Here is a 27,056-nt window from a genome sequence, read left to right as displayed (position 1 = left end):
TAAAGAGTAGAAAGTGTCAGAGGTGAAAGTGAAAAATAGTCAGTATAATTCTTCTGTGAAGAGGCAATAATGGAAAGTGCTCTCACATTCTAAAGTAGTATGACAAGCCAATTCCTTGGACTAAAAATGGCAGAGTTGGTCATCAATCCCTGAGCCTACCTTTTCCTGGGAAGGTTTCAAAAGAAACTGTTTTCAAGCTACTCACAAATGCATTCATGTATAATTAAAAGAGCTACATTTTGTTTGAAAACTTTTAATAACTTATCTGATACAACAGTTACAAAGGCAAGGAATGAATAAATCATAAAGATCAAAACTGCAGAAAAACTCTGTGAATGCTGCAACTTTGGGGAATCAGCAGATTTTCCAGACCATTGAAAGTTACTCCCATACTCAAACGCTTTTAATTTCATTTTCTAGCATTTTATGCAGTAACAATCAATTTGTCAATGAAGCCAGCGAGTTTAAATGGAGCTGAAAGTAGACAACCGCTCCAATCCCTGGCTGTGACCACAAACCTACGCACATCCCTGATCCTTGGTAATTCAGTTAAGGGGCCACATTGAAGGCAAGGTTTAAAAATTTTATCTTACCTTCTTTCGTACCCAACACACCACCGATGTGCAGTGCATCCTTGCTTCCATACTTTAACCACTCGTGTAAAGGCCTGCACGCAAGGCTGTCTGTGTCCCACCATGGCCAGTGCCTGCTCTGTGCACACGTGGGGCCTGCCAGAAATAGGCCCAAAGTTAAAAGTCACATTTTAGATCATTCAGATTCCTTGATCAGTTTCCAGATTTTTCTCCTTTTCCTAAATAAAACTCTACTCCACCATCCATTTAACTGAAAGAAAAGAATCTAAATGGTTAATTTGCACAAATATACCATTTATTCTTATAATATAGATGTAATCCTCATCATAAAGTTCCCAGATAAATATATTAAGATTTCCACAAAATGTACTAGCCCTGAAACTAGAATGTAGTGCATCCATTTTTAAGATATCATTTGGTCCAATTCCAAATGGCTGAGCACTTACCTGAATTGGTCATATTAAGCAAGCCTAACATTTCACTGCACACAAAAAGTGAAGTCAGTGTTCATGTAACACCAACTTCCACCCAACTTACTCAAGAGCTCCATATTAGCATACATTTTCTGAGAGAATCTCCATTCTGCAGGTGTGAACAATGCAAATCACCTTATCAATTCTTGTGAGATATTGACATTTATTCTTTGCAAATCATCCCACCTCAAGGTAATGACCAACATTTCCTCTCTCTCTCTGACCTTCATCCTACTGACCAGGACTTGGATATCCCCTATTGTCAAGTAACCCACACCCCCCCAAACATGTGGACTCTGCTATGTGGTTGCCTTATGGAATGTGCCTGTAAAAGCTAACACACTTCCCTGAATGCAGAGCAGCAAAGAGTCAAGAGGTGCGTGAAGATCTGTTCGGCTATGAAGAGCTAGAACATCATGTTAACCGTTATAAAAGTGGTTAGGCAAGATCTAGAGATCCGCGCAAAGTTCTAGTTACCACATTACAGAGAGGACGCAGTTGCGTGGGAGAGGATGCAGAAGAGATTCACTTGAGTGTGAGCATTATATATTTTTTTCCCCGTAGTGGGATGCCTGAAACAAAAAGACTTAGGTTTAAAGTACGGTAAGAGGTTTAGATGGGGACCTGATTGGAAATGTTTTCACACAGAGTGCTTGGAATCTGGAATGCCATAGCGGAAGAGTCAGTGGAAGAGAGCGCTAAATAACGTTGTGTTTTATTGCAATCCAATTTCTCAGTAATATATTTTGAATTTTATCCATTAAAAGTGGGATATGGACTCCTTTTCCACTGATTCCCTTGCATGTTTGGCAGGTGGACTTACGTAATAGATAAATTAAGCTTTTACTATTTTCAAGTTATCCTGGCACTTTTTTTTCTTAACACATGGGAAAAAAATTCGATAGGGGTATAGTCTGGGTGCAGGTCAATGGGATGAGACAGAATAATGGTTCAGCAGAGACTAGATGGGCTGAAGGGCCTTTTTCTATGTACTTGAAAGGATTGTTTGCAACCCGAGAAGTGTTTGCTGCTTTTGAGCTCAGTGAATAACAAAGAGATTTCAAGAGGAAATTTGATCTTTGCCGAGGAAAGAAGGCACAGCCGGATTTTTTGGGTATCACCTTGAAGTTAATCGAGTACCTTCTGGAATCACAGAAGGATTCCACAGGACTTGAAAGCAGACACTCATTTGGTTCATGACAATTTTGGTTCTCCAGAGGTTGGCATTACTGCCAGCTGACGAGGACACTGCATGAAGCTGCACCATCTAGTGGGGATGTTGTGCCTGACAACCTTTTCTCATTATTCCATTATCATTCAGCTTTCTGCTCTCAAAATTACTGCAATCACATCTCCACAAAAACAAACCTTGGCTGCAAGGAATTTCATATGGTTGAATAGAAAGTCCATCAGTAGCATTATGAATTACCCCATTACCAGAAGCAAATCCTTTCAGCAAACCCAAATATGAAATCTATCGTCTAGAGCAGTCTTTCTCAATGGGGGCCCTACAGGGGCTACAGCGCATTTAAGTAAAAGCCTCGACTTCTTTTCACCTCGAGCAAAATAAATGCTTTTAATGTTTTTTTTGTGTAGTAGGTCGGAGAGAAGTCTGGAAGAAACCAAAACTTGGATGCTTCACAGGGGTGGGGGGCATAAACTGAGCTGAGTCCCCGGTGGGGGGGGGGGGGAATGGGGGGGGGGGTGGGCCAGAGCCAAAAAATGGTTGAGTAGGGAGAATGGCTCCCTGGATCAAGATTCCATTTATTGTCATCTCCCCAAAACACACAAAAATTGCTTTCCCTATTTTCCCTGTAACTGCACACAAAAAGGTGTTACTAGGCCATCATCTCTATCAAGTCAAAAAAGGGAAGCAAAAGAGAGTGAAACACAGAAGTCTGTGGATGCTGTAATTGTAGTAAAAACACACAGTAAATGCTGGAGGAACTCAGCTAGTCTCACAGCGTCCATAGGACGCTTGAGCCCTTCCTCAAGGTGTAAGCAAAACGTAGACAGGCATCGGAATAAAGACAAGGGAGAGAAAAGGGGAAGAATGGGAGGGGGAGGAGGACTTCAGACCAAGAGGAAAGAGGTGTCAACTATGTATGATAATAGGAAAGGTGAGAATTGATTTTGGTTTTGCGAAAGGAGGATGAGGGGGAGAGAGAGAGGGCAAGAGGGGGGAACTGGAGGAAAGGACCAGGAGTGGGGAGGGGGGGGGAAAAGGTTTAACAGAAATTTGAGGTTGATATTTATGCCATCTGGATGGAATTTGAGGTGTTGTTCCTCTAATTTGCAGGTGGTCTCAGTCTGGCAGTGCATGAGACCATAAACGGACATATCAGCAAGGAAATGAGATAGGGAATTGAAATGGGTGGCCATTAGGAGCTCAACACAAAGGGTCCCTAAAGGACAGTGTTCATGGATCCTGACACTTCTGACGCCATCTCCTTTTGTGCCCCAGTGATCTCCACAGCCACACAGACTGCCATTCAGCAGTGAACACATCTTCAAGGCATCCAGGCCAACCCCATCAGCCCTTGGTTCTGAACCCATGGAACAATGAGGAATCGGTCAGTGCCAGAGACCCTTAGGAACCCTATTCGCCATCAGTACCCTCACAAATCCCAGTTCCATTACCTGGCACCTAGAAGCCTGTCACCAGCAGCCTCAAGCCTGGTGCGAGGCCTTTGGCTGCTGAGCCCCATGGTGGTCCGTTGCTGGGGTTTCCAACCCTGTAGGGTCGTCTCTCCTTCTTCTCCTTCTCAGCAATGAGGGAAGAGGTGTATCCCACTCTGATGCCTTGCACCACTACCCTGAAATGTGGCCACTGATAACTTTTGTGTTGCATTCTAGCTTCCCTTTTTTAAAAAAAATACTTACGTTGGACCTACTCTCCCGACAATTTTAACATGCACAGACCCAGCAGCAGGACTCCGCGGAGGAGCAATGTTTCCATGCCCATGTCCACACTAGTAGCAGTGCTACCTACAGCCTATGCACAGCACCACCCAAAAATTGCAAGTTGCTTATGGAAACTATACATTTCATGGTCACTAATATTTGCTGAAGAAAAAATAATTTACCTTTATGGGCTTCATTGCCATGGTTTCATAAAAGCTTAAAAATAAATTTATCTTTAAAGTATGGTTGCAATTTCAATTATGATTCAGATCAAAAAAAGCAGGAAAGCTGGGTCTGTCGCTCTACAGTAAGTTAAAGGGTCTGATATTATGCAACAAAATTACTTGCATTCCTAAAAAGGGAATATTGTTACATGGTGCATGTAATTGATATGTAGAGTCATGGAACTATGGTGTAAAATCAGTTCCAATTAAGGACCGAATCTCTGAATGTTCTTCTACATTGTTGGTGGGCATGAGCAGAGCAAAAGAGTTCTTGAACATCCCAACCCAAATGTCCAGCAACTACTACAAGTTCTTATCCAGCCTCTGAGAAGCATGATTGCCAATATAATCAGCCTTGTCATAACCTCACCACTATTAACACACGTTCTGGTTGAGATCAACCAATTTAAAACTTCTTGTAATTATACAATGCAATACAGGATATCCTAACATTGCAGAGTTCATTTGTGTCACTGCCAACTTCTGCTTTAAACTGCAGTGCTGCCACTGGTGCGGACCTGGGACTGCAGGGAGTGGAGATACAGGTCTTCTCCGCAGGATCCTACCACCGGGTCTTAATGACGAAAGCTCCGTGTCTGCTTTAAACAGACTGTTAAAGGAGCTAATGGTGTTTTTTGATGAAATCTTGCAACCTCAGAGGTCGGTGCCCAAGATGCGTTGGAGACTCCGGTGGAGCAGCGGACCAGCAAAGGGCACCAGAAACTGGAAACACATCCCCTTCTCCCCCTGTAGAGAGGGAGAAGCACAGGAGGTGAGCCTACGGTACAGTGACCAGAGCAGCAGTCCAGTGAGGGGCTCAGCAGCTGAAGGACCCACACAAGTGACGGCAGGCTTCTGGAACTGGCTCAGCTATCAGAACTGGGATTCGAGAGGGTGCTGAGTTCCCGAGGGGCCTTGGGCACTAAATATATCTGATACACACTGATCTTATCAGAGGTTTGCATCTGGAGCAGGGGTTGCTGATATTTTGAACTGGAGTCTGTGTGGAAGCAGGAGCACGACAGGCAAATCCACAGTCACGCAATGTATCTGAAGGGACTCTCTTTTGATTCATATTCTCCTTTTGTTCAGAGTCTGGGCAATGCTCATAGTGACTCTTAGTTTGCCTTGCAGCAGACAAGAGTTGAAGTTCATCTTGTATATTACATTTAAATGGATTATTAGATGATAACAAAAGGAACCCTGTACTACATGCTCCCTGACAGAGGACAAACTAATGCAGGTCTCCCCTGTAGCAAGATTTAAGCAGGAACGATTTTTTTTATTTGACCGCAAGTTCTGAACCACTCAGGAGAGCACTGAATTGTCAGGATAAAATGTGTCACATGTCTACAACACTCTGTCTCAGAGCTGAGCACACCACCATCCAGAACATCTATAAAAGGAAAAAATAAACCAAGAAAGCACGTCAGCACTTCTACTTCCTCAGGAGTTTGCAGGGATTTGGTATGACATCAGAAACCCTGGCAAATTTCTACAGAGGTGTGGTGGGAAGTGAGCTGACCAGCTGCATCACGGTCTGGTATGGGGACACCAATATACCTGACCGTAAAGCCGTCCTAAAGGACATGGGCACAGCCCAGGACATTACAGCCAAATCCCTGCCCACCATCGAGAACATCTACAGGGAGTGCAGCTGTCGGAGGGCAGCAGCAATCATTAAGGATCTACACCATCCAGGACATGCTCTGTTCTTGTTGCAACCATCAGGAAAGAGATATAGGTGCCACAAGACTCCAAAAACAAGGTTCAGGAACAGCTGCTACCCTTCCACCATCAGACTCTCAACAACAGACTCAATCAGCTACTCAATTTTGCACTTTGAATTTTTAAATTCTCTCTGTATTGCTCAGTTTGTATACATTTCATTATCTGTTTACAGTTCATTATTTGTTTACATGTGAACATTGCGTACAGTTTTTTTTGCACAAACAAAAAGTGGTAATTCTGCCTGGCCCACATGAAAAAGAAACTCAGGGTTGCATGTGATGTCATGTATGTAAATCTGAACCGTGAAATCTACCTATGCCAAAGAAATGGAACATTCAGTCCCACAACTTCCACAAGAATGTTTATAGCCTATACTCATCTTCCCACCTCTTTGCATCTCAATATCATCAATTGATCTTCTATTTCTTCCTCCATCATGTCTCTGTCCTCAGTTTTCTTTAAATGCAACTTTTCCTTGCAACATCATTCCACATTCTAACTTCTTTTGGGGTAATTTTTATGTAAAGTATCATCATATTAATATATATTAATAATTACCTTGTATCATTTTTATCACGGCTTAGCTTCATGAACGAAGATCCAGAAAAGATCATAGATATGGAAGCATGTCCTTCGAGCCTACATAATGGATTCTTTAGGAGTACAGTGTGTGCAGTTCTGGCCTCACCCTTTAAATCCAGGGTTTAATCTGCCTTGGCCTAGCAAGTTAGAACAGTGACAGCGGTCCTTGGGTCGTAAGTATTACGTCAGTGTCCATCTCCTAGATGGATAGCATGACGAGGCTAACGAGCCCCTTGTGCCCAGGTTTAAAATCAGTTTTCCTTCTCTTAGGCTGGTTTCCAACCAAGGGTAACGAGACCAGCCTACCCATCCAGTCATACCGCCAAATACTCGGTTGTGTTATGAAGGACGCAGTAATGTAGGAAAGGTTATTTGCAGTGACCTCATGCCTGGTAAGCCAGACAGTGCCCACGTGGCGATCACTACACCAAGAAAGGAGAGGCAATGTATTATGTGTGCACTTTCCATGGGTGAGTGCGACATCAGGCCCAGACCTCACCTCCCAAGTGAAATCATCTTCCTATGTTTTCTCTAAGTAGTAGCATGCATAGAGCTAAATCTGGTTCTTTTTAGTAATGGTGTAGGATTCCTGTCAATAGACCCGCAGCATCAGAAAAAGGCAAATCCTGGGTAATATTCCATACAACTGTGTTGGATTATTTTGTGGTTTTACAAAGCAGGATGATGTAATTCATCTAAAAAGATAACATACCACAAGCACTGGCTAACCTTACTGGAACAGACAAAAATATTTAGGGGACTGGATGCAATTTATAATGTCGTCAAACCTGTCAAACCTTCAGATTCTTGTTGAAGCCAAACCCCTTAGCAGCATCCTAAATCAGTAATCCATGATTTTGAAAGAGATTGCAAGCAAATTTGGTATATTTTTCACACAAAAAAATGATGGGTGCATGGAATGCGCTGCTGGCATCAGCGGTGGAGGCAGGTACAACAGGGTTTTTATTTTAAGATCAGTACATGGAACTGAAAAAAATAGAGGGTTGTGCAATAGGGGTATCTAGGTAGTTGTTAGAAAAGGTGATTAAGTTGGCACAAGACTGCGGTATAGACTTCTATATTCTAGCAACTGGGGATTTAATTAAAAAGAACAGGAATTAAAGAGTGGTTAAAAAATGTTGACCAAATAACTACAATATTTGTTAGAAGATGGTCATCAGGATACTCTGTCATGCTTCTACAGATGCATTGTGGAAAGTGTTCTGGTTTGTGGCGTCACAATTCGATTTGGGAGTTTGCACGCCCAGGAATGCAGAAGGCTGCATAAGATAGTAAACATAGGCATCGCAGGATCTGTGTCCCACCCATCGCAAGCCTTCACCACTCTGGTCACAACCACTTTTTGCTGATACCTTCAGGCAGAAAATACACACACCCAAAGACCAGCATCTCTAGGTTTAAGAATAGTTTGTATCCAACGGCTATCAGGTTCTTGAAGCTCTTCTTGGTACACTAATCATGGACAATCTGCATTATTGCATTGCTTTTTGCACTAGGATTACTGTGAATATTTATTATCTATCTTATTGTCTCTTTTAACCTAATTCAATTAGATTACTATGAGTTTTCCTTTACAAGTATCTGTTAGGCTGAAGCAAGTATGAATTTCGGCACATATGTATGCCATGCATTTGACAATAAATACATCATTAAAAGCTGTATGGTGATGCACCATCAATAATTCATAAGACTGAGGTTTAGAAACCAACAGGTATATACATACTGCTTGACTGCCCTGCACGGAGAAGGGGGCTTTGAAATAGTCTCCTTTATACAGGAGCCTGTGGGAAGGGCCACAGGTATAGCTGGCCAATGGGTGTGCCCTACCAGACAAATACATACAACAGTGGTTTACCACACATGGTTCAAAAGTATGGTTTAGAAAAGGAAATTGATTACATGGTGTGCTTTACATAGAACTCTAAAGCAGAATTTTACCTACTCTCTGAAATTGCCCAGTAATTCACTGTTATATCAAAATCTTACAACACTGTACAAGAATAAAAGTCAGCTGACCTCCTAAGATCCATAGAACAGTGGGTTGACCACCAGTTCACAGAAAAGGAGAAAGATTCCAATGTGAAATGGGGTTATTCAACACACAAATGTGCTGGAGAACCTCAGCAGGCTCAGGCCCAAAACATTGGTTACAATTTACTTCCTATGGGTGCTGCCTGACCTGCTGAGGTTCTCCAGCACACTTGACCACAGCATCTGCAGACATTCTTCTTTAACTCCAGGATCATTCAATCCTGGTTCTCTGCAAGAACAATTCAGTAGGCCCAAACTCCATACTTTCTCCTTAGCTCTGCATTTTTTTGTCGCTCGAGCACTAATTCAATTCTCCTTCAAACACCTTTATGAATGAGTCTCCATTCCTCCTTCTTGTAGGGCATTCCAGATTCTAAACACTCAATGTGTGCCATTTTCTTTCACACCACTTCTGATTCTTTTGCCAATCTTCTTTGGACCTGTTCAACCAAACCTGCCATCTTCCTCACTGGTATCCAGAGTTAAAGTCAAAAACAGCCAATATCTGACAGTCATCAATGAATAGCCTGAAATTACACAATCCAATGTTTCAGCCAATACCTCTAACTTACAAAATTCTTCTGTGAAGGAATTGTGTTATCATTAATCTTTAGTTATAAAATATATATTTTTAGTAAAGTTATTTTGTGGGTTTTGATACAAGGACACACAGACACACCATTACACTCAGAGAGAAGCCATTCTCAGAGTTGCAAAGTCTGATAAGCAACCCCAGTAAAACCAGAAACATTTATTCATGAAACATCTTGGACAATAGGTTTGCTCAAGGAGGATTAAACAAAAGACTCTTTGCCTGTTTACCTATATTGTTAGAATGGAAACTCAGATGGCAGCTGTGTTTTTTCTGGTTGGTCAGCAGACAGATCGGAGGCATTGGCTGGTAAAACGTTTGGAATTTAAACTTCAAAGAAAACAATGATGTCATGTCACATGATTAAAGGTATTTTGAGAGAACATATTACTGAAAACAGACATTTTGAGACAAGAAGGTGCTTGACCATGCTGTAAGTCACACAGGATTGAAGATGCAGTAACCAGAAAGGCACTGTTACGTGTTACTCCTGGTCAAAGGAGAACACAGAATAAGTGGCTTTCAAAAGAGAATGATCACTTCCAACTATCTTGTCTTGGTGAATTTCCATTGTTGCTGATCTAGTACGTAACACTGCCCTATCCCACCATCAGGTCAGACTATTGATGGGCAGTCACAATAGGAATGAGAGTTTTTAAAACAGAGTTTGAAGGGTCCATGAAGTCTCATAAATTATTTCAAATATTTGGAAAATAACATTGTACTGATTAACGATAACTGTCCTGCCTCACCTGATGGAACATTACTTCACCATTTTAAGCTCCATTTAGACAAACGGAGAATATCAAGGATTTTGCATGACACCTTCCAAAGTCCATCTCCAGGAGAAGTTTTGTGGTTCTGGATGGATTCAAAAGGACATTATAGCCAGGAAAATGTTGTGATTGGAGTTATGGTCACTTGTAGGAGGGAAAAGCTTACTGCAACTAACTAACTCACTCACCCTCACTAACTTAAATGCCAAAGATACATCAGTCCATGAGAGAAGTGGATCACACAGTGATGTGTAGTTCATGACAGGTTCTGCCCTCACAAATCGGGAAAATCTCATTGAGTGGTGAGGGACAATCATGTTGAATAGGATGGATTCAGAACAGATCTAGCAGTTCAAGATTAGACATGCAAGAAGGTCTCTGAATCATCATCAGTATTTCCATTTTGTTTTGCCGTGATTTTTAAGTTCAGGCCCATAACCATCAAGCAAGAGGCCAACCCTGGTTCAAGGAGGAATGCAGAGAATCTCAAGAGAAGCAGGCACAGTTAAAACTTCGGACTTGATACGATGAAACAATAATACAGAACAGCACATATCCTCACCAAAGTGAACATAAAATTGGAAATACAATAAAACCCCCAGTATCTTGCACCTATGGGGATAAGTAGGTGCCGGATAAGTGTTGTGTGAATTTGTGAAATGACTGCTAGGGGGTGCCAATTTTAAACTTTTATTCTTTTACCTATTTATTTTCTGTGATTTATTTTTGCCGGTTGCTTGAATTCTGGATAATAGGGATTTTACTGGACAAACTAAACAGTCTCTCACTAATAAAGTGGGATGCAAGTCGTTTCCAATGGCGAATAATGACAACTAATAGATGGAGGTGGGTTGTGATATTCTCATCCTTTATCATGGCAGAAACTAACACAAGAGAATGCAAAACATTTTGCAGCTAAAAGGGAAAAAAAAAATCAGTCATTCATGTCAGCCACATCCAGAGGCTTCACCAGGACAAGAACCACATATGGTGTTAGAGTTCAGCTGAAACAGCTGAGGCTATAGACCTCAAGCAAGTGTTACCTCAGACATGATTGGTAGCAGCTTTTACTGAGTCTGATGCTTGTGGATGCAAGTCCCACTCAAATGGCTTAGACACACAAATTTAGGATGACACTCTCATGCAGTGCTGGGGAATTGTGTAGTTATTAGGATGAGATGTTAAACCAAAACTACCTAATTTTTTGGGTTTCAGTTTCAACAAGGATCTATGGTGGCGTTGGAATATGTACCCCACAATTAACCTTATTCAGCAAGGATATGAACACTTTGCTAGTTCATGGGAGGTTTGTCTTTAAGAGAAAGAGCAGCAGAGTGGTTCGCATTTTTGCTTTATTTCCACCAATTTAAGTTCAGTCCTGACCTCTGGAGCTGCCTGTGTAGAGTTTGCATATTTTCCCTGTAACTCTATGGATCTCCCCCCAGCTTCATCAATTTCCCCCTCGCATTCTTCAGCTAGCTACCGATAATTTCCTCTTGGTGAAGATAGTCTTCAGTTGAATTATGAGGAAATAGATGAAAGATTACACGAGATTAAAGAGCCTACATGAAAATGGGAATGCAGTTACTCAGAGAGTGGATGGGCTGAATGACTTTTTTCTCTGTCGTGAGGAACAAAATTTTAACAACAATCGCACACCCAATGTCACCAAAACTTCATCAGATGTGCAGTGGAAAGTGTGATGACCATTTGCATCATGCCTGGTGTGAGGGCACTAATACCTCTGAGTGGAAAGCCCTGTGAAGGTAGTGGACACAGTCCAGGTCATGAAAGGCAAAACTCTCCCCGCCATCAAGAGTATCTACATGGAATGCTGACATAGGAGAGCAGCAGCAATCATCAAGGACCTACACCATGCCCAGGTCTCACTGCTGCCATCAGGAAAGAGGTATTTGTTCTACAAGACTTGTATCACCGGGTTCAGGAACAGTTGATACCCTTCCAACATCAGACTCCTAAAAAAGAACCTCAGACTTATTTAAGGATTCTTACTTTAGTCCTGATCACTGAATATTCTTTCTGCATTGCACAGTTTGATGACATTTCTCTCTTTTCTATATGCATTTATAGTTTTTGCACTACCGATAAAGTAGAAATTCTGCCTGATCACAGGTTAAAGAATCTCAGAGATATATGTGGTGTCATGTATGAACTCTGACAATAAATCTTAACTTTGAAATAAAATATAATATTTCTTGTGTTATAACAGTAACTACATTTCCTCATTTTGGGATATCCAAAAAGGTATCTTCTTTCTTTTTCCATTTAAAGGTTTCCAGACAAGCCAGATCTCAAGCCCAACTGTTTCACTGCCCCTACAACTCGCATCAAACCAACAATGTAAAACATAGCCTTGGTATAACTAGTTTTCAAAAACTAGAGCAACGCCAAAGTGACCACATCACCCGACTGTCAAACTTTGGCAAAATTATGGAAGGATTCTTTGATCATCGGGCTAACAGACAATCTGCTCATCTAGTCCCATTTTATCTCCACAAGGGCTACATGGTTCCAGAAATCACTAGGGTGCAAAATTCCATTTCTCAAAGCTTTAATTAACCAGTGCAGCTTTACAGAGCATTAGCTGAATTTAAATCCATCAGTGCTGTTAAAGGTTGGGGGGGGGGGGGTGGGGGGGGGGAGAATACTCTGCAGAGTCTGGAATAACATCAAGCTTGCAGAATCATTCTGTCATCAAAACATCTCTGAAGAACTTCTTCAGGCAATGTCACAATATCCAAGTCCCAATCACCTTCACCCACTGTCAATGTTCCTTATTTTTCTTTCAGCATTCTATGTGATGACGACACTACTCAGCCATGATGTTCAACTCCTTACTTGAAAAAGCAGGTAAGTCAACATGCAGCAAGACCTTGACACTAGTCAGGGTTGCAATGGATCATTCACATTCCACTCCTGGCATGCAATGATCATCTGCAAGACAGAGCCATCATTAAATTTCTCCATGATCAAAGTAGAGTCATTGGGAATTTACAACACAGTCCGTGGGATCTCTGACAATCGAAATAGATCAATCCAACATAATCCCATCTTCCAGCATTTCATCCAATGTCCTGTGGCTAGAGCCCTTTAAATGCACCCTCTAAACGTGATGAGGTTATCACTAATCCAATAACAAAAAGTTTGCTTTCTGAAAATAATGGGGATTATGATAAAGAAAGTCAAGATGAACACAAATTTCAGATTTGCTGAATCATGTAAGAAGATGAAGAAATATTAAATTAACTTTTATTGAATTTATCCTGTTTAATCACATAATGATGCTGACACATTGCATTAGTTCAACTGACCTAAAAAATGTTTGCATTCACCATGATGTCTCTCCTGTCAGTACCCAACAATAGTCGTACAGTTGCCCTGATACCACTTTCCATGGTCACAATGACCGGGTGAAATCTTTGACCACGTTCATCACTGACTGCACCAAGATCAGCAGGGAAGAAGTGTAAATGCAGAAAATGAATTTTCAATATGTTGTACTTCATGGTTTTACATGCTTGAAGTAGACAAAATATGACAGAAAAAAAATCACAAAAATAGGTTATATCCAAATAAAAGTACGTAATAGGAAAGTTTTAAGGTGATTTCTGTGATCAACAGCCCCAAATCCATAATATACAACCAAAAGAGTTCAGGAAGCAAAATATTCGTTGTCCAGTGTAACCTAAGCTTTATGTTTCTGTACCTCCATGCTCCTGGTTCCAGTTAGAACAGTACAAAGTAGACATTATGGGGTCAACCATAACAGATCCTTACACACACACACACACACACACACACACACACACACACACACACACACACACACACACACACACACACACACACACACACACACACACATATAACAAAGTTTGAGAATAAAAAAAATGACCAAAGTCATTACAATTTATCCTAGAATAAAAATGAACAGACAGAATTCAATATTATATCTCTTGTTCCTTCAAGAAAAACAAAACTAAAGAAAAAAAAGAGACTGTAACTAACTTATCCTAAATCTATAACCCCTAAACTAAAAAGAAAAAGCCTCTGGGATACCTTAAACCACCACAAAAAAAAAGGGTAACAGTAACGGTACATTGGTGAATTGCCTTATATGTAAATAAGTACATTCAAGAAGTGATTATAAATGTTTTGTATGTTACATACAAAATAGTAAACTACTGTATTATTCCTTAAACATTAAAATATTCCATAAAAGTGTGCCACATTTTATCAAACTTAATTTCAATTTTCGAAACATTACATCTAATCTTCTCAAAGTTCAAGGTTTGGGTCATCCATTGAGCATAATTGGGAGGGATAGAGTTCTTCCATCTTGGCAAAATAAATCTTCTAGCCATTAAAGTGGCAAAAGCTATCATATGGCAATCCAACACAGATAACTGACTGTTCTCTATCACCACACCAAAAAAAGCTGTAATGGGATGAGGTTGAATACTATCCGAGAATATACGGGAAAGTGCATTAAAAATGTCCTTCCAATAATGATCTAATGCGAAACAAGACCAAAACATATGAAATAAGGAAGCAACCCCATTATGACATCTATCACATAAAGGTAGGAAAATCTTAGAGCACATTTATCCAACGATAAATTAGCTATGTACTATCTTGAATTGAATAAGTGAATGACGTGCACAAATGGTAGAGGAATGGACCCATTTTAAACACTTGGTCCATATATGCTTGGAAAGAATAGTTTGTAAGTCACTCTCCCGAGCACTCTTAATTTTATTCATAGAAACACAACACAGTTTAGAAATTAATCCATAAATGAATCCTATTAATCCCTTTGACAATGTTTAGCCTAAAAGAAAACGCCAATACAATTACTATCGTGAGAGAATGGAAAAGAAGTAACCTGGTTTCTCAGAAAATCTCTAATTTGGAAATATCTAAAAGAATGGAAATTAGGGAGATTAAATTTATGTGACAAATGCTCAAAAGTTAAAAAAAACCCAGCTGTCTACAAATAATTTAAAAAAATGAAGTGATACCCTTTTCTCTCCATTTATGAGACACACAATCAAGGCAAGATGGAGGAGAAAAGAAATTATTAATAACCGAAGTGAATAAGGAAAAAATTTTCATTCAAAGCAGCACCTCAACTAAAACCAGATTCATAACAAATTTTTGTCTACCGAACTGCCTATTAATTTATTTACTTTTACCATAACAGATCCTTTCTGCTACAAGTTGAGCATGGAGGAATAAAGGCAGCTTGAATTTTACATAAAATCTCAAAGTAAATCATCATAAAATTTTGTTGCACATTAATGGCTTCTGCAGAAAGAACATGTGGTATTTCAGATGCCCATCACTTTGCATTATTCAACTGACAGACAATACTTTTACCAAAGTAGTTGCATTGGAAAGATCCGATAAATGCATGGGTTTATTCCTACTTCTACCAATAATTTGGTGGAAAATATATATTTAATAAAAGGGTTGTTCTGAAAGGCACACAAGATAAAGCCCCACTCTCTACATGCTCCTTTAGTTTTCTCTTCGGAATATTAGAATCTTTCCAAATAAAGCATCATGTCCTCAGGGGCCAAGTAATTCAACTTTGTAAATACCTTTGTAATAAGGATGGAAATGTGAGAGGACTGTCTGGCATAGGTGGTTTTCTGAAAGTACTCATTTTGCTGCAATAAATATTTCTGACCACACTGGTTGTTTTATGTCTCTCCATCTCTAATCACCAGGTAAGTGCTTAAATTTACATGGAGCAGAATTGCAAGTGTAAAACATAACCCTAACCAATGACATCAAGGTGACCTGGGCACAACAATCTTATATCCATTGTATTGATGACGTGAACAATCTTTCCATGCACTTTCAGCAAATGAAAAAAAATCATTTCAAAATGCCTGTGGAAATGTATTGAGACCACGTTGTGGGATTCGAAAGCATTGCAAGTTATTGCATTTATGCAAATAAGATCAACTGGAGTCATAACTTTGTGATCAAATCAGGCTTTGATTTTTCACCCTTGTCGAAATACAAAGACTTGATTGCAACATCTTTGCTAATAGCCTCTCTTTTGAAGATATCATTCAATAACCTAAATATTTTTAAGGGCCAATAGACTGCAGCAAGCTTAGTAGACCCAGAAGAGAGACTTTAATTTCTCCTCAGTAACTAAATGCTCTTGTAACTTCAAAATTCATCCTATAAATACGAAATGATAGAATAGAAACAACATGAAGGTGATGGCTCTACACTTTATTCTTGTTTCCTTTTCTCATCGTTTTAACTTGAAAAGGCTTCAGGTTCTTCATGCCTTTAGTCAAGGAAGTACACAATTAATGAGAAATTAACATTATCTATTTCCTGTAGTCCGAACTATTCTAAACAATTCTAGATGCCAACGGAGGCACTAAGAGGTACACTGCGGAGAATATATTATTTATTATTCTAGTTATTCTGTCATCCACCACACCAGCCCCTCCATAATTTACATTCCTTCCTATGATTGGAAAGTATTTGATAATTGCTCACTACATCTATCCCCTCTGCACCAGGTGGCCTTGCTATAGCAGAGGAAATCAAAAGCACAAATCTTTCATTTCACTCTGAAATTCAATTTCTTTGCCACAGCAATTTTGCAGATGTACAGTCCTAGCTCTAAATATTTCGGCAGCTGTTTTTTTTAAAAAAAACTGTACACACCATGTCATGTGGTGTATTAATCAAGATCAGTAGACACAAATCCTTGGTTAGAGAATCCCATCACATATGGTATTATTGCTATAACATGGATTTACATGATATTACAAAACAGAATCAGAGCGTTGAGCTTTGATCATCTTAACAGACACATACTCCACAAGAATCTTCTCCCACTCTTTCTCAACCAAATCTTCAGCATATCCTTTTCTACCTCATTCATTTTACTTCATAAATGCATCCATGCAACTCAAACGTTCCGTGCTTTATCAAGTTCACTCCTACAACTTCACCTCAGATAAAGTGTTTGCATGGAATCCTTTATAAAATTTGGCAGTGGACATCATGTGACCCTGGCTGTGAATTCTGCAAGTGGCCTGCACGTTAAGTTCAGTAACACTACAACTCCAGTTAGCACTACAACGTCAAACCCTTTCGGACACATGGATTCACACAGCCAGTGCGCAAACAGACCATGTAGATTCTTTCAAATAAAAGCAAAATAAAAGAGCCCAAAGTCTCTGACATAATGTTCAGACTACGTTGTGGGAGCCAAAGGCAGCACCAGACCATTGACAGTAAAACTGCCATAAATACACTGTCATCGGAACAACTAGACATTGCTTTGTGCTCCAGCTTCAATTTTCATCTTTTATAAATGCAGCTGTCTCGTGCGTCACTCCTTAGCTCATTAGCTAGCATTTAAAAAATGCAAGAGCTACCAACTGCTTCTGCAAGATTTCAATTTCTCTAGGTGCTAACATATTGAGGGTGACAGATGCAAATGGTGAAACTCAGTTAAAGACTGGATTTTGAATGAAGGCTCCTTCTTCAGAGAACAGTGATTGAAAGCAAGAATACTCTCTGCAGTCAGTAACCCAGTTCTACTTTGTTAGCTTGGGCTTTTCTGGTCATACTTTAGGGACAATTGAGGGATGGCACAGTGGTGCTGCTGGTAGAAATATTGCCTCACAGTGCCAGTAACCTGGATCCAATCCTGACCTGCAGGGATGCACATCTGGAGTTTACAGGTTCTCCCCATAACAAAGTTAATTTCTTCTGGGCATTCTTGTTTTCTCTCCCGAAAATATGTGGGTTGACATGCAGATCGGCCAATGCAAGTTTCTCCCAGTGTAGGTAAATCACAGAATCTGGAGGGAGTTGGATTGTAGAGAGAACAGGTAAAGAAAAAAAAAATTAAAGGGGGAATGACTTTGATTTGTGGACTGCCATGGACTTCATCTCCTTCTAATTGTAAGAAAGTGCATGTTCCAGTAAGGACACGCATCTCCATTTGTATACCGACAATTGCATTTAGATGACTGCATCCACAAGTTTTGGATATCCCAAAACAGTTGCAACAAATGAAGGGCAATCGCTGTGGTAACTGATTGGAAGTTATGACGACATCCCTTGAAAGGAAATACAGTAGATGATTGTGAATTGTAGTCATAGTTGTTCATCTTCAGACAATATACATTGTCCTGGCCAGAAAGGCCTACATCCTGTAAAAAAAAACTAGGATCAAGACTCCAATGAAGATCAAGATGATTTAAAATTTACAGAAGTGATATTTTATTCTTTAATCTGCACATGCCAATGGAAATTAGTCAAGTCATTGGGAATAGTGAAGCTGTATGAAGCTGTGAAGAGTTGTGCGTCATCGGATCAAGGATAGAAAATACCCAGCAGAGCAGCTGCATAGAAGCCAAGGTCAAAAATGTGTGAAAGCTTTCAGATATATTACTATTAATGAAGAGACTCAAGCTCACAGGGTGCAGAACTCACAAAACACTCATGTACAATTGACTGTGGGACATGTCAGTCACCTAAAACAAACTGTTAGTAGGCCTCATATTCCAAAACAAAAGATTAAAAGACTTGTTTATCCCAAGGTAAAACATAAACTCCAATTATATGAGGAATGAAATAGTTAAGCCCATAGCAAAATACTCAGAAATTTAAAAGAAAAATGGCTTGACACCTTATGACGGTAACATCAGCCCATCCCCTCTCTCTTCCCTGTCGAGACAGCCAGTATTACGTGGAGAATAACTGCCATTGTGTTAACTATATTACCACCATCATAAATGAAATAGATTCAGAATAAACCTGGCCTCTTTCAACAGGTTATCCATCCATTTAGGGTATCAGAACCTCTGTGGATCAATATTAAAGACTTTTTCAGTTCAAGTAACAAAGCAATGTTCTCTCCAGCCAATAAGAGTTGAACATTCATGCCTGGAGTAATAAAAGGATAACCATGGAATGATGATCCACAAAGAGAGAGTCTCGTCCTATTCCTCTGCTATTCAGCAGCGTCACGGTTCACAAACCTCCTCTCTGCCATCTCCATATTCAGGTGGTCCTGATTAACAAGAAATTAAAGTGGACCCGCGCATAAACACTTGTTACAAGAGCAAACCCTGTTGCTAAGCATTCTTCAGCAAGCATCTTTCTCAATGCCTTTCCACCAATTCACATACATGAAAGAACCCTCTCCAATTGCCTTGATAAGTTAAGAGTCTAACAAGATAGAAAAATTAACATAACCCAGGATAAACTGCCTGCTTTAACAACACTCCACTCACCACCTTAAATGTTCACTCCCTCACCACTGGGGGATGCACGGCAGCCACTCAGCAAGGCGTCTTCAACAGCACCTGACAAATCCAATATTTCTATCACTAAAATAGATTTGAGCAGCAAAATCTCACACCATTCTGGCTGGTGAGTACATCCCTACTCTGTCATCATTATTGGGTCAATCTGCTATCTCTTCCCACTGCCCAGCACCATGACCATGCCTGAGCAGTTAAAGAAGCAGGTAATTCAAAACGGATTGAACTAAACAGACATTTGTTGCAAAAAATAAAATCACTGAACAAAGCCAGGAGAGAATCTTTACAACTTATTGCAATTTATTTGCTTTTTTAAGATGCTCTGTAGAAATGTTTTCTTCCTAACCCCTCAGTGACAAATTTTACTTGGTCAATACTCATAAGAAGTTCGAGGCATCTTACAATTTTGAAATGACAAAATTAAAATTGAAGTTCTGTGAAGGTTACTGTATTTCTTGTTTTTATGAGGATATGTTGGGTTTTTTTTTTACAGAAGCTGTCCTGTTGCAGCTAAATTCAAATAAACATACAAACTAGGAAAAGGATTAGTCTGACATTTCAAATCTGATGTACAATTTATTAATATTAAAAATGATCCAATTTTAACTTTACCTCCACATTCCAACTTATCCTCAGTTACATTTCATCCCTTTGCTTTTGCAGTGTTGATCACTGTCTTAAATCACCTTATGATTCATAATCGCCAAAGGAAAAAAAATTGTTGCCTCAAATCTCTTTTAAGTGGGAATCCTACATTTTCATTCTTGCCGTATCTGCCATGCAATGTGAAGGTTAAACAATTTGGGAAATGAAAGCCCAATGCATCAACCCCTTCTTTTTAAGGCCCGAGGCCAAAGCCCCACAGGACCTGAAAACTTTTTACTCCATATCTCCAGCAGTTTTCTCAGTTACACTTTCTTGATAATCAATTATGGTTCTCCCAAGTTATACCTCCCCTTCCAGTTTTTGGGATATTACTTATATAGAGAAGGAGAAAAACTGGAAACTATTTCAACAGCTTCTTGCATTTAATTTTGAATTTCCATTTGCTTCAAAACCCCATATTTGGCTTCATAAATGTATTGACCATGAATATTGCCAATAAAATTACATGGAGAAATGTATTGATTATTCAAGTGTTGAAGTCAAGTTTATCATTATCCGATTGCACAAGTACAACCCAATGAAACAGCATTCTCTGGTCCTCTGTGCAAAACAAGCAGACACACAGCAGGACATAACACACATACAGACATTCCCCAGGTTACGATAACTCGTAATTACGAACAGACTGTTCCCCAGTTGTGCCACAAATCATGCATAATTATAATGTTACTTTGCAAATGCTAAATAAGAACCATAAGTACTTGTTCCGCCTTACATTCAAATTCGGCTTATGGACAGACCTGTTCGAAATCAGGGGTCTGCCTGTACAGACAAACAATACGCGTTGGACAAGGATTCAAAATATAAATAGATAAATAGATAGATATTTTTTCGTGAATATGTGAATATGAAAGTCTCAAATGGATAATGTGAGCAGTTCCTTTAGTCATTCAGCATTCTCACTGCCCATGGGAAGAGGCTGCTTCTCAGCCTAATGAAAATGGGTCTCATATTCCTGTATCTCTTTTCCAGTGGGAGTAGCTGAAAGACGCTGTGCACGGGGTGGAAGGGGTCCTCAACAATTTTGCACGCCCTCATCAGACAACAATCTCAGTACATCACGTCAAGGGGTGAGGGGGGGGGAGTGTTGCAGGGTTGGGGTGGGTGGGGAAGGGAGACAGACTCTCTGCCACTTTTACAGTCCTAAGAATCAACCTCCGATTGATTTCTCTGAGCAACCATACCAGAGTGATGCAGCCAGCCAGAATGCTCTCAAAATAGCTCCTATAGAAGGTTGACATGAAAGGCACAGGGCATTCAGTCCCTCAAGCCAATATGGCTATTTGAGGGCTCACTAGGATTGATATGGAGAGGAATGTTACCGTTGGCTAACAAGTCTACAACATGTTAGGAGGTGGGGAGTTCATATTTCAAAGTACAGAGTAGGCCAAGTAACACTGAAATGGAAAGAAATTTCTTCATTTAAAGGGTGATAAATCTTTGGAATTTTCCACCCCAGAAGGCTGTGCAGGCTCAAACATTACTATAATCAAAACAGAGTCCAACCAACTACACTATCCACAACACCTCCAACCTTCATGTCATCTGTAAAATTACTGATCCATCCTTCCACTTCTTTAATTGATTTAGAAAAATCCAAGAGTAGGGATCCCAGAACAGAATCCCATGCAACACCACTAGTCACTGATCTCCAATTAGAATAAGATTCCTCTACTACTACCTTCTGTTTTCATTGGGCAAGCCAATTCCAAATCCATGCTGCCAAGGTTCTTTGGATCCCATGCCTCATGACTTTCTGAATGAACCTACCATTGAGGCCCTTGTCAAATACCTTATTAAAATCCATATACATCTCATCCATCACCCTACCTTCATCTATTTCTTCTGTCACATTCTCAAAAAACTCAGTTGGATCGATGAGACATGACCTGCCACCTGCAAAGCCATGAGAAGACCATGCTTCTCCAAATGCTCCTATATCCTGTCCCCAAGAATCCTCTCCAATATTTTGCAAACCACTGATGCAAGACTCTCGGGTCTACAAATCCAAGGATTCTCCCTATTACCTTTCTTAAACAAGGGGACTACATCTGCCATTCTCCAATCCTCTCTCCTGTGGCCAAGGAAGATCCAATGATTATTGCCAACATCCTGGCAAAATCATCCTACGTTTCCTGCAGTAATCTAGGGTATAGAAGCATCCAGTCTCAGGACATCTATTCGAATGTTTCAATGAAGATTCAACACTACTTCTTTCTTGACCTCCACATTTTATTTTATTTTAAATTTTAATGATACAACATGGCAGAAGCCTATTTCACCCAATTAACCCAGTAACCCCATACATTTTTGAGGGTAGGAGGAAACCAGATTACCCATTCAGATCATGAAAATAATGTACATACTCTTTATAGACATCGCCGGATACTAACCAAGGTGGCTAGCACTATAAGAGTGTTGTGCTAACCATGTTCTGGCACTTTACCCTGTTCTACTTTGTGTTCATCTAAAGCAAAGTATGCATTTAGGACCTCCCCTATCTCCAGGCAATACTTCTCCTTTTATCCCCTAGCAGACCCAAGATCTTCATGTATGCGTTAAACTCCTTCATGATTTTCCTTAATCCAACTTGCCAAGACTTCCTCATTCCCCCTTCCAGCTCTCCCAAGTCCTTCTTGGATGCCATATAATTCTCACATCCTTCCTGACTTTGCTTCCTAAACTTGTGTATACTTCCTGTTCCCTCTTGACTAACTGCCTCATCTCTCTTGTCAACCTTGGATCCTTTAATCTACCATCTTTTCCATCCCTGTTGGCCAAACCTATTTAGGACCCATTGCAAGTGGTCCCCAAACTTCCTCCATATTTCTACTGTGTATTTCCCTGAGAACATTTGTTCCCAGTTTATTATCCCTAATTCCTGCCTTTTCCCATCATAATTAGAGCTTCCCAATTAAACACATTCCCATTTTATCCACTCCTACCCATGTCTACACCTAAAGGTGTCAATGAAATGCTCATCCACTGAGAGGTTTATTACTTGACCAGGTTCATTACCCAATACTAGATATCATATGGCCTCTCCTCCAGTTGGCTTGCTAACAAGATACATCAGGAATCTTTCTCTATCACATTGTGCCCCATCTGAACCTTTTGCATGAAGGAGGTGCTAGTCAAATTTACAGAGGTTAAAATCTCCCATCACAAAAACCCTGTTATTTTTTACACCTTTCCAAATGTGTCGATTTATCTCAGTGGCCCAAAGGCTATTTGGGGGCCTATTGCCTACACTCAAAAGAGTGATCATTCCCTTTCTTTTTCTGACTTCCACCCACACAGACTCAGTAGCCAATCCCTCCACAACATCCTCCCTTTCTGCAACCATGTTAGCGAGATTAGCAATACCACTCCACTCCCCCACCTCTTTATCTTCCTCCCTATCCCTTTGAAGCATCCAAACCCTGGAACATACATCAGCCAATCCCATCAATGGTCACATCATAATTCAGTGCTCTATTTTAATCATCCTTATTCTTTATACTTTTAGCATAAAAGTAAGTCCATTTCAACTGATCCACAACCTGTCCTTCCCACGCATTGCATTTCCCTATTTGCCAGGGGCTCCATCATCTGACCTCACACCCGAGTTCACATCCACCTGCTTAGCTACTTTAAACTCTCCATAATAGCTGTAGCAAACCTAGCCAGGAGGATATTGGTTCCTCTAAAGTTCAGGTACAACCTGTAATTTTTGTACAAGACACATCTTTCCCAAAAGGGATCCCAACACTTTAATATACGAAGGTCAATGTGCCAAAAAAAAACTCTTTATGCTTTCATTCTTGCAGTATCTGCCATGCAATGGGAAGGTCGACTTGCCTGGGTAGCAAGTAAAGCAAAGTGGTTTCCACTGTATCTTAGTGCATGCAACAATTTGGGAAATGAAAGCCCAATGCACTACCCATGATGCCATGTTCTAGAAGTTATGTCTGTATTCCCAGATCCCTCTGTTCTATCACACTCTACAGCGCCCTAGCTATCACTGTGTAGTTCCTCCCCTGGTTTGTCAACAGTGCAACATTTCACACTTGTCAAAGTTTTTTGGGGGGAAAAAAAGAGCCCATGTCAACCACATCCACTGCTTTTCCTTCAACTTTTCTGTAACCTCTTGGAAAATCTCTCCCTGCTGCTTTCCTGTGGTTCAGATCATGACTCTGGCACTTTGGATGGGAGAAGGTCACAAAAGTCAATATCTTTAGCAATGTAATAAACTAATTAATATCTCCTTAAATGACTTTTTTTTCCCCTAAAGCCCTGTGGAAATGATTACAGGTGCCACATTTCAGAACCCGGTGCATCATTCATCAAAGAACATTTCTCCTTACTCGAGAGAAATTGCTAAGGTCTTTGAATCTAAAATGCTCTTCCCTACAAAATGCCACCTTGCTCCAACAGAATTCCATATATGATTTCAACTCTTCGCAAATCCCTGTGATTCTCGCAGCCAAGTTTGGTCCATTTGTAAAATAGAAAGTACGTTTCTGAAGAGCATTGAACTCTCGATACACCGATCACATCTTCCAATCAGGGCGGGTGTAACAAGGTGAAATAGATACAACTGGGACACCCCCCACACCACCACCACCCCTTCCCTTGCGCCCTGCACTATTTCCAACATCGCTCAACGTTCAATGTCCTGTCCCCGAAAACCACTCAGGGAAGAAGAAATGATCTCTGATCAGAAGTCAACAGTTGAGAGGTTTCACTTTGGACACAAGCTCTCTGGATAATTGCCCGGCGTGCAAGGACCACCTCACCACTCGACCCAACGCGCAAACTTTAAGCCTCGAACCCCAAGTTCGTCCACTCGCAAGTTCATCAGACCTAATGTTCAAAATGAACAAGTCTCTCCGCTGCTCATTACGTAAACTGATAGGGGACCCCCCCCCCCCCCCACCCCATTTCGGGCTGAACCTTGGTGCTGTAGCTACAGAAAGTACACTGTTTGCCCCGCTGAGTTTGCCCAGCATCGGGTCCTTACACAATCCCACTTACATGTCAGGTTGAAGTTCCATGGGAAGCCCCAGTTCCATCGCCAAGAAATAAAAGCAGAGCAGCACAACTTTTGAATCCATCCCTGCCCGGCTCCAGCCTCCCAGGGTAAAGATTGGACGCTGGGGAGCTTTGGAGACGCCGCTCGCCGACCCTGGTCCGCTCGGGGAGGTGCGCTCTTGTGGCCAGAAGGTTTCCCCACTTCTCATGGGAACTTACTCCAAATGCCCCCCCCCCCCTCCCCAGCCCCAGCCCCAGCCCCAGCCCCAGCCCCAAAGCCTGAGAAGGATGTTGCACGGCACTGGGCAGTTGTTTTTAGGGGGCTTTGGGGATCGTTCCCCTCCCCTCTCGCAACAGATAATGCGGCGTTGAAGCCGGCTCCTCTTTGTTACTGCGCGGTTCCAGTGCAACTCTCAGGATCAGCGGCTGCCAGGTCCCCCTGTGACCGAGCACTAGTTCAGAACTCCAACCCCACTTCCGCAAGGAACCCCCTCCCACCTCTCCTCCAGCATGTGACCCTCAGGAGCCATAGTTACTGCACACATACTCGGCGGGGTCTTTCCGGCTTGACAACATCTCATCTGTGTGTCTTAACCCAGTTCCGAGAGCGCGAGTTTCACTGCACTGAGCGATGTGACCCCAGTGCTGGCTGCACTGATGTCTGGTCTCCATGTATCCAGAGCAAGGCGTGTTGTACTGAGACTCCACCGGGCGCTTGATGCGATCACCGTTTACTCTGTACATGACTGTTTGGCACCGGCTTGTTTTTAGCAAATATTAATGGACAACAAATGCCATCTGGGGGAGATGGTTGTGTATGAAATGTTTGCATCATGGAGTTTCTTCACTGGGACCAGGAAGAATGAGAGGATCTTAAAGAAACATTACATTATGAAAGACGTGGTTGGTAGGTTGTTGCCATTGATGGGTGGAGATCAGAATGAAGGGCCGCAGCCCCCAGATTCAGGGGAGTAGATTTAGGGCAGAGATGAGGATCGTGGTTGGTAGGTTGTTGCCATTGATGGGTGGAGATCAGAATGGAGGGCCGCAGCCCCCCCTGATTCAGGGGAGTAAATTTAGGGCAGAGATGAGGATCGTGGTTGGTAGGTTGTTGCCATTGTTGGGTGGAGATCAGAATGGAGGGCCGCAGCCCCCCGATTCAGGGGAGTAGATTTAGGGCAGAGATGAGGATCGTGGTTGGTAGGTTGTTGCCATTGATGGGTGGAGATCAGAATGAAGGGCCGCAGCCCCCAGATTCAGGGGAGTAGATTTAGGGCAGAGATGAGGATCGCGTTTGGTAGGTTGTTGCCATTGATGGGTGGAGATCAGAATGAAGGGCCGCAGCCCCCAGATTCAGGGGAGTAGATTTAGGGCAGAGATGAGGATCGCGTTTGGTAGGTTGTTGCCATTGATGGGTGGAGATCAGAATGAAGGGCCGCAGCCCCCAGATTCAGGGGAGTAGATTTAGGGCAGAGATGAGGATTGTGGTTGGTAGGTTGTTGCCATTGATGGGTGGAGATCAGAATGAAGGGCCGCAGCCCCCAGATTCAGGGGAGTAGATTTAGGGCAGAGATGAGGATCGCGTTTGGTAGGTTGTTGCCATTGATGGGTGGAGATCAGAATGAAGGGCCGCAGCCCCCAGATTCAGGGGAGTAGATTTAGGGCAGAGATGAGGATCGCGTTTGGTAGGTTGTTGCCATTGATGGGTGGAGATCAGAATGAAGGGCCGCAGCCCCCAGATTCAGGGGAGTAGATTTAGGACAGAGATGAGGAGCAACTGCTTTGCCCACTCAAGCAGCGAACGTGATCTCAGAATACGCAAGTCAAGGTTCCATCGATTTTTACATAGTAAGGGCATTAAGGGATATGGGGGGGAAAGGCAGGTAGGTGGAGATGAGTCTGTCGTCAGATCAGAGTGGCAGAGCAGGTTCAACAAGCTGGAGGGCCTCCTCCTGCTCCTATTTCTTACGATCTAATGTAAACTCAAAAATGCACGTTACTTTTCCGAAGCATGAAATTATCTTTGCAAATGTGTTCGGCAAATGAATTCTGGTCATCTCTGGGATCTTCTTGACTCTTTGTGTGAGAAAAACAAAAAGATTCTCAGCACAC

General features: G+C 41.4%; 1 protein-coding gene across 4 annotated transcripts in view; it reads right to left on the bottom strand.

Moving 5' to 3' along the window:
• Positions 1–25,146, bottom strand: part of LOC138742615 (multiple epidermal growth factor-like domains protein 6) — a 221,777-nt gene extending 196,631 nt beyond the window's left edge. For all 4 annotated transcript variants that reach the window (XM_069897268.1, XM_069897267.1, XM_069897270.1 and 1 more), the window contains exons 1-2: positions 24,948–25,146; positions 594–728 (exon numbers count right to left, since the gene is read on the bottom strand). In XM_069897268.1, coding sequence (XP_069753369.1) covers positions 594–728; positions 24,948–25,027 — 215 coding nt within the window. In that variant the 5' untranslated portion in view covers positions 25,028–25,146. The remainder of the gene's footprint in view (positions 1–593; positions 729–24,947) is intronic.
• Positions 25,147–27,056: the final 1,910 nt, after the last annotated feature.

The sequence above is a fragment of the Narcine bancroftii genome, chromosome 9 (genome assembly GCF_036971445.1).
Source record: "Narcine bancroftii isolate sNarBan1 chromosome 9, sNarBan1.hap1, whole genome shotgun sequence".
NCBI classification, from domain to species: domain Eukaryota; kingdom Metazoa; phylum Chordata; class Chondrichthyes; order Torpediniformes; family Narcinidae; genus Narcine; species Narcine bancroftii.
This window is presented reverse-complemented; position numbering and strand designations above follow the sequence as displayed.